Below are 11,706 nucleotides of genomic sequence, written 5' to 3'. Positions count from 1 at the left end.
TCGGCGCTGCTCAACCCCAATGGCAAAACCCACAAAAAAATACCACTTACATGACAGATCAGATGCTTTATTAACCTATACATATCTTACACTTAAAGGTCACTGAATGACAAATTACCTCAAGTTTTCAGGTCTAAACCCTGAACATTACCATTCTCATTAAGTACAAAACTCCCTAAATGACAGAAAATGATCATACAGCACTTTGATTTGGTGAAATTGGACAAGTGCAAGTGGTGAGTGAAAAAGTGGTAACACATAGCTACTTGAAATTGTGAACACACCAAGAGATCAATGAAAATTGATTTCAAGTTTTGCCGACAGAGCACAGCAAAAATTTACATTACCTAAAACATGTCAAATATTTGGAATAAACTATTCATTTCATTTGAGCCATTACAGTAAAGCAAAATTACATATCCTTGAATTCTCCTGTCCCGTCAAGCATTAAAATGTCAGGATTCTCCTTTTCGAATGATGTTGGATCATGCTCCCGCTCATCCTTGCCCCACTGGCCCAGTTCCTTCATTACATCAGGCTGTTGTTTCCGTTCCTCCTCCTCCTTCTGCAAAACAAAGAAAGAAAAAAAGAGTGCAAAATAACTTTTGTGGCTTTAAATATTTGCAAGGACTTAAATGCAAACTGAGAAATATCAAAATTAAAAATAGTTTTTCTTTTACGTTAACTAAATCAACCACACTCTAAAGAACTTTGTCCATCCACCCTCGCTACTTCAAACTAAAACCAGACACAGGAAGAGGAGGAATTCCCCACTAAGTAAATGGCTCTTACAGTTGTTAAATTGACAAGATTGAAACTTAGGGGCAAATTTGACATGGAATTGCTTAAAGAATAAAATATGGTAGATGTACATGATAAGAATTATTCCTTGGCTTGACACTTGACCATATTCTCCAAAGGAAAAAGGGTAAGTCTATATCGAAAAAAAACTATGAAACTGAAGTCTGATTAACAATTTCTTCTGAAGCTGGACTGCTTTCGTTTGCGGCAATATCCTCTCTTCTTTTGTCAGGGAGATCTGCTTCTTCAACATGATTGGTTTCCTCTCTCTCTTTCTCTCTTTCCATTTTCTGTTTCTTCATTCTCTCTATAAATTCTCTCTTCTTTTTCAGTTCTTTTGCTTTTTCTTTCTCAGCATCTTCAACATCCTCATCTTTATATGGGGCAGGAGTAACTGGGTGAAGTCCATCCCACCATCCAAAACGGCTTACTTTTTCCTGCAAAACGACTTGACAATAGAATCTAGCATAGGCTTTACAGCGCTTTTCGGTTTGTTTTACGAGAATGAAAGGGATTCATTCAAGAGAAATTGTTAAATTATTGTGAGGTAACAAGCCACTAATTGTATGTTCAAACTATGACATACACTTACCATATTAAAAGACAGATTATTTACCAACATCCAACAGGTACAAAATCTTCTTGTCAGTTAACATGCTCCACAAGTACGCATAGCTCAAAAATAATTAATTGGTAATTATTAGTTTCTTGACTTTAGTGTATGATTAATCATATAACAATGAAAAGATGGGATTAGTTTTGACAAATACGGAGCAAATCTTTACATAACTTGTCATACAAACTTCATGTAAATCAAGTCACAGCAGTTAGTCACACAAAGATTGTTAACTTTCTTAAACATGAAAACGCCACATATCAAAGGGTGTTGAAATGTGCTTCAAGTTCTTGTAGCGGTTAACTATCAAAATCCAAGACAAATCAAAAATGAAGACCTTTTACAACTAAATGGGTAAGTCAATTATAGTTCAGCATATAATTTTCTTTTTCTATTTCACGACTTCCTGAATTTCTAGAACAAAACCAGGAGCCTACCACAACTAAAAATCCTGCAATAAACTTTATTTAACTGTCTTCTGGTCTGGTACTTGCCTACAGACTAAGCTACCATAAACAAAACAGATGAATCCACTTGGAATGGTCAAGAGTCAATGCAGAGGAAACAACAAAATGCCTTGTTAAGTTCAGATGTTAGTTTAGTAGCAAAAAAAAATCAATAACAGAATCATCCACAGCAAAGAAATTTTCATCTCACAACAAAAGGGAGATAAACCTTTTAAGTTGTTGATTAGAAGAGCCAGCTGAAATCTATACTCCTAGCTTTGATAGGTATCTACAAGTATGTCCTAGCAATCACAAACAAATTCAAATTGAAAACCCAACAACCAGGTTTGGTTACCACCAAAAAAGAAAGAAGGATGTCCCAGAAGCCAATGGCTTTTGGGAATGCCATACATTGGGGCCCACGGTGAGGGTCACGTCGCCCTGAGGGACATAATGCGGTGACCCACGGTGTGGGTCCCAACGCACTCAACGTGTTATATGGTACCTCTTCAAACACATCAACAGCAACCAACTTCTCAAAAAGTTATATTGCATGTTACTAAAAGTAAAAATCAGACCAAGAAAATAATTTAAAAAAACAAAAACAGCAAGGTCTTGTACAAGTAAGTTTATTTCATGACCTCTAATGTAAAGGACTTAATTACCAGTCACATTAGACATTTAAAATGTATAACTGATTATGTTTAACACAGCAAAAGTTGATTGACAAATGATTAAGTGCAACTTTTAAAGGTATTAGTTTATAAAAACTATAAACCGAGGTGAGAGGCAATCTCTACAAAAAGATCTAAAACATTCCACACACGCAAAACAAAGTAAAATTAAAACGGATGAAAAATCATACCTCTCGGTCTTTCTGTGCAAACTTCTCAAACATATTGGCATAAATCTTCTTTTCTTTTTTCTTCTGTTCTACTATTTGGGTGTTGCAAATCACAATACTGTTGAGTGCAGCCTTGTTTTCTGGTGCTAGAGCAACAACAGCTTCAAAATCCTTTTTAGCAAGTTCAGGTTCTCCCAATGCCAAGTAGCCCTGACCAAAAAATGGCATAAAAAAGCATTTAGAAAAAGTTCAAGCCATAACAGAAATCGTTGTATGCAAAGTAAAACACTTAATTTACCTGCCCTCTTCTGAAAAGACCTTTCTCATTTTTGGGATCTAAATTAAGAGCTTCACTACACTGATCAACAGCATCTTTATTTTCATTTAACTTTAAATGACATAGGGCTGCGTTAAGCCGGCCTGCCAGTATTAATCCATTAGGATCTGCAGTGTCTAAAAAAAAAAAAAAAAAGAATAGATAAAGATGATATTTGTCCTGTGACAATTTGATAATGAAATAAGAAGTCCTGCCACCTACCTTCACCTTCTAGGAAACTGAGTAACTTCTTGTACATTTTCACAGCTAACTTGTAATTCCCAGCTTTGAAATATTTAGTACCCTTTTCTTTATACAATTGAGCCTGTTTGACTTTTCCTTCTTCATCAAGGGACCATTCCTCTGGTTCCTAAAAAATCAACAAAAGATATATTAAACTATTAATTGACAGAATTGATGAAAAATATATATAGTTGAAACAATAATATTACATTTTCAAAGGACTTCAGTTCCACTTCATATTCAACCACAGCATTGGAAGGAACTTTAACATCTGCTTTACCAGCTTCTCCAAAAGCAAATTCAGGCTTCAGTTTCAAACGTGACTTCTCTGCTTTCTTAAATTTCTCAAGTGCTATTTCAACACCCTCAACTACACCGACATCACTGCCTTCTCCCAGACAAAAATTGAGACTACGATCTTCAAATACTTTATTTTCATATTTACCGACCAAATGTACTGAAAGGAAACAACACGTTATTTCCTTCATAATCCTACAGAGATTTTTACTCCTAAAAACAAGTTGCATAATTGTGAATGATGTAATACCTTCAACCTGAGCTCCATTTCTAGGAGTGGAATGGCCCTCTCCAGCAGTGATGAGAGTTCGAATGATACCTCCATTACTCTGAGGGCTTAGGTCTTCTCCTTGCCAGTCAATCATTTCAATCTGTGAGAAAGAGAAAGATTATGATTGGGGACTAAACCTTGACTAAACAGAGAAACCTTGAAATCTAAGAAACTGCAACGATACCTCAAACTGCAAAGTAGCATCAGGAGGAATTGTAGGTGGGCTGCCGGCCTTGCCATAAGCATAGTCTGATCGGCATGTGAGCATACAAACTTCTCCCTTCTTCATTGTGGCTACACCAATATCCCAAGCAGAAATAACACTACCTGCAAAAGGTTAACAAGCAGCAGTGAAATGGCATTCTCAATTATTGCAGGTATTTGTACACAAAATACATAAAATCAGTACCTTCGCCAAGCTTGAACTCAAAGGGACTGTTGCGATCTTTACTGGAGTCGAACTTAGTGCCATCTAATAAAGTTCCAGTATAATGCACCTTCACTTTGTTTCCTTGGGAAGGCAGTTCATCTCCTGTCCCTTCCTGGATAATTCGTTTCAGTACACCCCCATCTTTTTTCTTGGAAATGTCAACACCTTGAGGATTGACGACTTCACCAGCCATTTTTCTGAAAGAATAATCAAACGAAGGCAACATTAACAACCATGTAAAAAAAGTGTTGTTAGGATTCAAGGGCAAGATTAAATTAAATATCTGAATAGATGAAATAATTAAACAAACTGTGAAAACATGGTACATTAAAAAAGACAAAGTAGCTTAAGGGTCAGTCATTTTTTTCAAGACTAAGTATAGGACCCAATACCAAAGACACTTTGAGGGACCGGTAAAACAAATCGAATAAATGTGCTAAATACAGAAATACCGGCAAATCTTTGATTTCAGGCGATCACTGCATAAGACATTTTTTGAGGGCGGAGGGAGTAAGCGTGAGACCCATCAGACCGCATTCTGTACCAAGTCAAAGAATTAGTATGACTTGCACTTACTTACAATGGATTGAGTGTTTCCCTTTTCGAAGAGTGGATTACTCGGTTGAACGGGCAGGCTAAGAATGATTGAGGTGCGAACTCTTCCCCCGAAAGAGTGTTAGAACCGTGAAGAAACTTCGAGATCGCTGCAAGCACGCCGGATGAAACGGTTTGTGATTGGATGCCGCACAAACAAAAGATAGGGGTGGGGGGTGAAGGCGTTGCTGTGCCGGAAGGTCCTTAAACAGGCGAGAGATATAGGATCGAAACACGTCACCGCGAGAGGGTTATTGGCTTCCAGTCTCTCCCTTCTGTTCTGTTGAGAAAGGTGGACGTGCAGACGACACGAACTATTCACAGTTAGCTTTTACTCCTCGACGGCATCAACATCAACAACCATTTAACAGTAGTTCAGAAAGCGTATTTTCCTTCAATTTTTCTTCAGGGAAACGATTAACAAATCATATAGTTGGTAATAATGTGTAGCACTGTTCCTTGTCCAGAAAGTTGTTTGAGAATGGAAGAGTGTTGCTAAGGTAACAAGCATTGAGGGATCCTAGCAACACTGTATGGAGCCAAATTGTTTTCAAACAACTTGAAGTAGGTTCTTGAGTTGAGTAGTAGCAATGACGAGCATAAATAATGTACCTGAAAGTGCTTCTCAAACGGCCAGTATTCCTCATGTTAGTATATTCGAATGTCAGGTTTGTATACACAACGTAAAGAGGAGGGCACTCATATTTTAATTTTGACGATTTTGTTTATGCTGTTTTTTTGCAGGATCCATGGATTTCTGAAGAAGAGCTCTACACTGAGGGAAGTAGTGATGATGAAGATGACATGGCGCTGCGCATGAAGAGGCGTGCCCAGGAAGAGAAGAAAGAAAAGCAATCAAGTGCTGCTCATCATGTCAGACGAACTGAGAGAAGAGTTGTTAGTACTAGTAAAGCTACAGGCAACTCCTCTGCGAATGACTGTGATTTGATAGAGGGGGATAATCAAGGAGTCAATGATTTTAAGTGGCGACCTACTCAAGGCAGCACAAAGTTAAAACAAACTTCGGATCACTCTGACTCCTCAAAAAGTAAGGACCAGATATTAGAGCAATTTTAAATCTATATAGAACAAATAAGAGCCTTGCACCAAGGTTGATTAAATGATTGAATTAAAAGAGAAGATATGGATGATAAAATGAGTATTAGCTGAAAGATTTTGGGAAATAATCAGTATACTGACATATTTTTCCTTTTCTCTCTTTGGTCCAATCTGGCTTTTTTAATGCCATTTATGTTATTTGTTTTTCTAAGGAACCAGAAATTTACCTTGAGTTTGGTTCAAGTACTTTGCTGAAGTAGAATTGGCTATTGTAAGATTATTTGTTTTTAAACGAAAACTTTTGAGTTGTCTATAAATTACGCGGAATTATGAAAAGTAGTTGAAAGCGCTCTGAGTGCTCTGTGCTTACACCGCTTGCGGTCTAGACGGAGATGAGGCGCAGAACAGCTCACAAACCCCATCCTCACAGTCTCTCAGCGAAGCCTACAGCAACATGCACAAGCTGGACGCTCTTCTCCGAGACTCTGACCGCCGATTAAAGGTACAGGTCCTACAGCCGTGGTCGCCGTAATGTTCTTACTGCAAAAGGGAAAAGAAAAGAAACCCTTTGTGACCCTAACTTGCTGCGGTGCACAGGATGCGCAGGCGGAGACCCTGCGGGCGCAACTCTCCACGCGGGCCCAGCTGCGAGACCTGCGAGAGCAAGTAGGCGCCCAAAATGTGGCGTTGTCTGCGAACTGGGACGCCTTCATGAATCTCTGCCCCGTCATCGAGCCCAGCTGGGCGTGTGGTAAGGAGTGCCTGCCCGCGAGTGGACCAGGATCGAAAGCAGAGTGGAGTCTCTTGGAATTCCCTGGCGCAGCCGCAGCGCCTGGCGTCGCGGGGAGAGGGGCGCACCGCGCGGGACCGCGGGGTGACGGAGCTGACTCGGTGCTGCCCCGCATCAGCGGGGTCGAGTCGGAGGCGGACGACTCCGAGGACTCCGAGAGCGTAAGGGCGTTGCAGATGAGAGTGTGTTCCGTATCGGGGAGGACAAAGCCGCAACGGTAGCCGTTTCTGCTCTCTAGTCTGGCTCCGCGCTGGCCATCACCGACGAGGAGAAGATGAAGCTGGCCGCGCTGCTCCGCGACGTTGACCAGGACCATGAGGGAGGCCCCGGCCTCGGCGGGTACCACCTCGACGCGGAGGTGCGCCGCAGCCTCGACCACATCGACGAGAAGCTCCAGGAGCTCGTCTTGGACGCCTCGGACGCCGGCTCCGTGTCCGCCGCGCCTCCGTCGCGCGGGGCCTCAAAGGGGCCGAGGGGCGCCACCAGGCAGCAGCGCCTGGAGGACATCGACCGCTGCCTGCAGTCCCTGGCCGAGTCCGCCCTGGAGGTGAGGTCACATTACTCCCTGCAACTCGAAACCGTAGCCTTTTGGGCATCGTCGACCTCGAGGAGTCCTTTACTATAAATTCAAGCGTACACAAAATTTTCTGTTTTTGCTAAATTTTATTTTAACTTTTTGTCAGACTTTCTATGATACGGTATTGCTGGTCTTTTCTCTCTTTTTTTTTCTTGACGGTTTTTGATTTTTTTCTGACTCTTTTTTAGAGGGTTTACAATCACTTTTTTGCAAGTTCTCCTCGGTTAACCTTGGTTTGGTTCCTCCAATAAACGCACTCCTTCCTATAAGCATTTCTTGACGGGCCTTCAGGACACGGAGCCCCTGGGCGAGGAGGCGGTCCGGTCCCTTCTGCAGGACGCCCAGGGCGCGCTCGGCCGCGGGGAGGGCGCAGCCTCGGGCGCAGCCGCTGCAGCGGCCACCGGCGCCGAGTCGGGCCTCATCAGCGCCCTGCTGGACGAGGCCCGCCGGGAGCTGCCGCGCTTCCACTACCGCTACTGCGAGACCGCCGACCAAGAGTTGCCCAGGCTCAATAGTGCGGCCAGATGAACAATAAATACGCCGATTATACTTAAAAACCTAGATATTGTAAAATTGAGTGAACGTGGCAATTTTTGTACTGTTTTGTATTTTTAGAAATAAAGCTTAAGTCTCCAATATGATTCAGAGCCCACATTCTGGACGCTGTTTTAATTATTCGCCGGAAGCCGAACAAGCCGAGCCGTGAGCCCTATGTACAAAGTGGTACAATCCTCACCTGCTGGAGGTGTCTAAATTGCAATTGGCCCCGCCCACTTGTCTACTCGGTTTACTGCATTCACGCTTGCATGCGGGTCGTCTGTAATAGGATCATCCACAAAGTACGCCCGTCATTCGCCGTTGCGAAAGTGCCAAGTTTAGCCCAAGCATGCACTCATGGCATGGCGCCTGATGGGTAGGCAATATCGTGCCTGCAGTGCATGCGTGTACTGCGGAGTGGTCTATCCCGGGTCTCGCAGGCGCCGAGCTCCCAGCTCCCTCCCACGATTCACCAACCAGAGGTAGAGGTGAGGTTCCAATGTTCCGCAGAGGAGGCTGGAGTTTTTGTCACATATGTACTACTATGCGCATTGCTACATAACGTGGATTCCCCAATTCATACTTACTTTTGTCCTCAATGTTCTCCCCCCGGCCCCGCGGGCTGCGACCTTTCCTTTTCACTTTATCTTGTGTTTTCCCCCATGTGTGCGCCATAAAGTGCGTTTATCCCCCCGTTCGGCCGCGCGGTAGCACCGGCGGTGACCTTGCTGTCAGCGCGCGGCTCTAGAGGGTTGTGCGCGCGCGGCGGTGGCAGAGCCAGTGTGCCCTGCGCCTCCGGCGGACACCTCTAGCAGCAACCACCCCCACGAGCAGCAGCAGAGAGATGCCTTCGGCGACCACCGCCTGCACCCTAGCCACCATCCTGCTCGCGGCCCTGAGCACCGCGGTCAGCGGCCAGGGCGTCGGCCCCGCGTCCGCACCCGAGGTAAAGGTAAACACCAAGACCAAGAGCGACCAGAGAGCTGTGCCTCTCGTGAATCATCCAAAAGATGTCGTAAAGACGTCGACACGACAGCATCAATGCGTCGCCTTGGCTCCGCGATTGTGTCGCGATTTTGTCCGTGTTTTCGCACTGCGTGCCCTTGCTTCTTGTCGCTTCTTGTCGCCACCGTGACCGCGCACCGCGTACGCACGTTAGCGCCGTGCCCACCGCCGCGTTATCTGTGGAGCTCGACGGGCAAGGCACGCCGGGATCACGGCCGTGCTCGGCGCCGTGGTCGTGGGTTGTAGAACGGCCTTGGCCCTGGCGCTGCGGGCAGTGCAGGTGGAAAAGTAGTCGAAAACCACAAACATTTAATTCTCGGGCATGGTGCACGACGAAAAAGCCTTCCAGGACCGCTGCGGCATGCCAAAATGTTGGTATTTCTACTGTTCTGGGCCAATATTTATTTGGATGCTCAATGTCGGCATTCTCTGAGGAGGCCGAAGGTTTTACCGGATTTTACACCACCCCCGACACCTGCAAGTCTGACCGTAAGCGCGTTCCTCTCCTTTGGGGAGGGCCATAATGAACGTCCGTTTCTGTTTTTTGACAGATTTATTCGACAAATTACATGACCTCAGCGCCTGCAAGACTGAAGGTAGGCCATCCCGCGGTACAGGCATGCACTGCAGGCAAGACGTTGCCTACCTAGCAGGCGCCTCGAGAGCTTGCCTGGCCTGAACACTGGACAGGTTCGCAACGACGAATAACCGACGAACTTTTTGGGATGCCCCTTTCCAGAAGGACGTGGACCAGGGTTCGGTGCGCGAGGACCAGAGGTTCTTCAGCTGCGTGGTCGTCTGCCGTCGGGCGTCGTCGAGGTTGTGCCGCCTCTGCAAACTCGCGAGCAAATGGCCCCAGAAGTTCCCGGGCTGGTTCACCACGAGCTCGCCGACCGACGAGACCTCCAGCGAGCCGGACGCCGGGGGTGACCAGCCGGGGTCAGTCGTGTTCCCAGACACGCTGCCCGACGGCACTCAGGTGAGCTCCCTTCTGTGCGTGTGTTACTGCGCTATGGACTTTCGACCTGCACCGGTATTTTTGTTTTTACGGCCAGCTTTACAGTTCAGGGGGGTTGTGTGTTAACACCAGAATCTTAAAAGGCGGTGTGGTAATAAAGTTACCAAGGAAAAATGTAACCTACTGGGATATGTTCATCTCTATGGCACCATCTCAATGGACCTGGTCGTGTGAGTGAATCCCTTTGTCTCCGCGCAGGACGCCATGCTGGAGACGGCGTCTCACATCCTGTCCATCGTGTCCGGCGAGGGCTCGGAGCAGATCCGCATCTGGCTGGAGAACCCCGAGCGAAACGGCGACAACCTGGACCGCCTGGCCGGCAAGCTGGCGTCCTTCCCCCGCGCGCCGTACGGCCGCGCCTACTGGCGTCTCGTGCTGCGCTCCTCCAGGGACCGGCCCTTCACGCTGCTGCGGGAGTCGCTGGCCCTCCGCAAGGCCTTCCAGCTGTCCGGCGCCGACCCGGGCCCCGGCTCCACCGCCCCCGCCCCCGGCCCCGCCCCCGGCAGCAAGCCCGCGGGCGGCGAGGAGACGACGAAGGAGGCCTCCTCCGAGGCGGGGAGCAGTCCTGAAGCAACGAGCACCGAGGCCGGCGCCGCCTCGGAGGCCGGCGGGGGGCGGAGGGGTAGGGGGCTGAGCGGGACCTCCACGAGCCCTTGGTCGTGAATGAGCACGGGGAGGCGTCAAGAAACGGGGTAGCTGCAATTGTATGTATTTTCATAGTCGTGCTCATTTTACATCACCATCGTCCATATTTCTGTGCGGGTAAACTAACAAAAAATATACAAAAAATGTTAACTTAGTAGACGTTATCTTTGAAAGTATAGACACGAAAAGTAAATAAATAAGGATATTCCGGAGAAGCCGAGCGGCAGGTGCGCGGGGAAGTGGAGTGGGGGAGGTGAGCGGGGCTGCGCGAATCACAGGCAGAGATGGAACGGGCGCGACCGGCTGGGCAGCTCCGTTTCCGCCTCCCCGCTTGTCCGGAACACCCCATTCCTGGCCAGAGCCCGGCAAAACGCCTGCTCGGGCCAGTGTCATCCCTACGTCGCAAAACTCCGTCTGAGCTCGGCCGCCACGCTCCGCCACTGCCTCCGCCCGACCGGGACTCGAAATGGCAGCGGGGACGGGACCGAGCGAGCGGGTGCCGGCTGCAGCCCGACCGGGAGTTGCAGGCGTTTTACCGGGCTCTGTTCCTGGCACCACTACTTCCCCGCAGGCACCGTGGTCGCTGCGGCCAGCGTGGTAGGTGCCGAGGAGGCCGCCGTGGTGGCCGCCGCCGGCGTGCTAGCGGCGCCTGTCGTGCCGGCCGTGGTGCTCTGGGTGCCGTCCGAGGCCTGGGCCGTGGTGGCCGTGGCGCCTACGCTCACGGTGGTCCTGGGCGCGCGGCTCTGCTCCGAGGCCGTGGCCGCGGTTGGTGGGCGAGGCCGCTGGGTGGCCGCGGCGCTGCCGGGGCAGCAGCGGCGGCAAATGTCCCGCACCTCGGAGCCGTAGTCGTCCCGGCACATCCAGTCGCACACGTCCTTGTCCGTCCAGAGGAAGCGCCGCACCCTGTCGCAGACAGACGCGGGGTGAGGACAGAGCGCGGGCGGACGGGGAACACGTCCACGTCAACGTCGCGCTCCGGGGCCCGACGGGAATGCATTACGTTGGTGCTCTTACCTGGAGTCCCTCGTCCGCAGTGACGTCGTGTCCCTCAGCCACCGCTCCCCGCTCTCCTCGCTACTCCCCAGTAGGCCGCTCCACAGGCATTTCGGCTGCGAGGAATGGCAAGTAAAGAACATCATCACGATTCACCGATCACGTTTTACACTACGACCCGAAATGCGACAAGCACCTCGCCCTTCCCACCCCACCCCCACCCA

The 11,706-nt window shown here is 48.0% G+C and overlaps 4 protein-coding genes across 8 annotated transcripts in view; 2 read left to right on the top strand and 2 right to left on the bottom strand.

Moving 5' to 3' along the window:
• Positions 1 to 51: 51 nt before the first annotated feature.
• LOC113217803 (FK506-binding protein 59) lies at positions 52 to 5,013 on the bottom strand. Of its 3 annotated transcripts, none has more exons than XM_026437867.2 (9): positions 4,845 to 5,013; positions 4,244 to 4,461; positions 4,019 to 4,161; positions 3,814 to 3,934; positions 3,476 to 3,723; positions 3,246 to 3,393; positions 3,006 to 3,160; positions 2,729 to 2,917; positions 52 to 565 (listed from the first exon to the last, which is right to left on the bottom strand). In XM_026437867.2, exons 2-9 carry the CDS (start codon positions 4,455 to 4,457, stop codon positions 413 to 415), a joined length of 1,371 nt encoding a protein of 456 aa, XP_026293652.1. In that variant the 5' UTR covers positions 4,458 to 4,461; positions 4,845 to 5,013; the 3' UTR covers positions 52 to 412. The 3 variants fall into 3 exon arrangements, with proteins under 3 accessions (XP_026293652.1, XP_026293651.1, XP_026293653.1); XM_026437866.2 differs by lacking the exon at positions 52 to 565 and adding an exon at positions 578 to 1,238 and having other exon boundaries at positions 4,841 to 4,990; XM_026437868.2 differs by lacking the exon at positions 52 to 565 and adding an exon at positions 579 to 1,238.
• A 93-nt stretch (positions 5,014 to 5,106) lies between these two features.
• On the top strand, positions 5,107 to 7,945 carry LOC113217804 (uncharacterized). Of its 3 annotated transcripts, XM_026437872.2 has the most exons (7): positions 5,107 to 5,526; positions 5,603 to 5,906; positions 6,304 to 6,419; positions 6,515 to 6,668; positions 6,741 to 6,868; positions 6,946 to 7,254; positions 7,576 to 7,945. In XM_026437872.2, exons 1-7 carry the CDS (start codon positions 5,449 to 5,451, stop codon positions 7,810 to 7,812), a joined length of 1,326 nt encoding a protein of 441 aa, XP_026293657.1. In that variant the 5' UTR covers positions 5,107 to 5,448; the 3' UTR covers positions 7,813 to 7,945. The 3 variants fall into 3 exon arrangements, with proteins under 3 accessions (XP_026293657.1, XP_026293654.1, XP_026293655.1); XM_026437869.2 differs by having other exon boundaries at positions 6,515 to 6,868; XM_026437870.2 differs by having other exon boundaries at positions 5,122 to 5,505; positions 6,515 to 6,868.
• A 1,562-nt stretch (positions 7,946 to 9,507) lies between these two features.
• Positions 9,508 to 10,533, top strand: LOC127748932 (uncharacterized). The gene is made up of 2 exons (XM_052264672.1): positions 9,508 to 9,805; positions 10,043 to 10,533. The coding sequence occupies exon 2, from the start codon at positions 10,049 to 10,051 to the stop codon at positions 10,505 to 10,507; it is 459 nt and encodes a 152-aa protein (XP_052120632.1). The 5' UTR covers positions 9,508 to 9,805; positions 10,043 to 10,048; the 3' UTR covers positions 10,508 to 10,533.
• Positions 10,534 to 10,537: 4 nt separating this feature from the next.
• Positions 10,538 to 11,706, bottom strand: part of LOC113217777 (uncharacterized) — a 1,922-nt gene continuing 753 nt past the window's right edge. Inside the window, exons 2-3 of the mRNA XM_026437832.2 lie at positions 11,504 to 11,598; positions 10,538 to 11,392 (exon numbers count right to left, since the gene is read on the bottom strand). Coding sequence (XP_026293617.1) covers positions 11,047 to 11,392; positions 11,504 to 11,598 — 441 coding nt within the window. The 3' untranslated portion in view covers positions 10,538 to 11,046. The remainder of the gene's footprint in view (positions 11,393 to 11,503; positions 11,599 to 11,706) is intronic.

The sequence above is a fragment of the Frankliniella occidentalis genome, unplaced genomic scaffold (genome assembly GCF_000697945.3).
Source record: "Frankliniella occidentalis isolate FOCC.00 unplaced genomic scaffold, Focc_3.1 Scaffold20, whole genome shotgun sequence".
NCBI lineage: Eukaryota > Metazoa > Arthropoda > Insecta > Thysanoptera > Thripidae > Frankliniella > Frankliniella occidentalis.
This window is presented reverse-complemented; position numbering and strand designations above follow the sequence as displayed.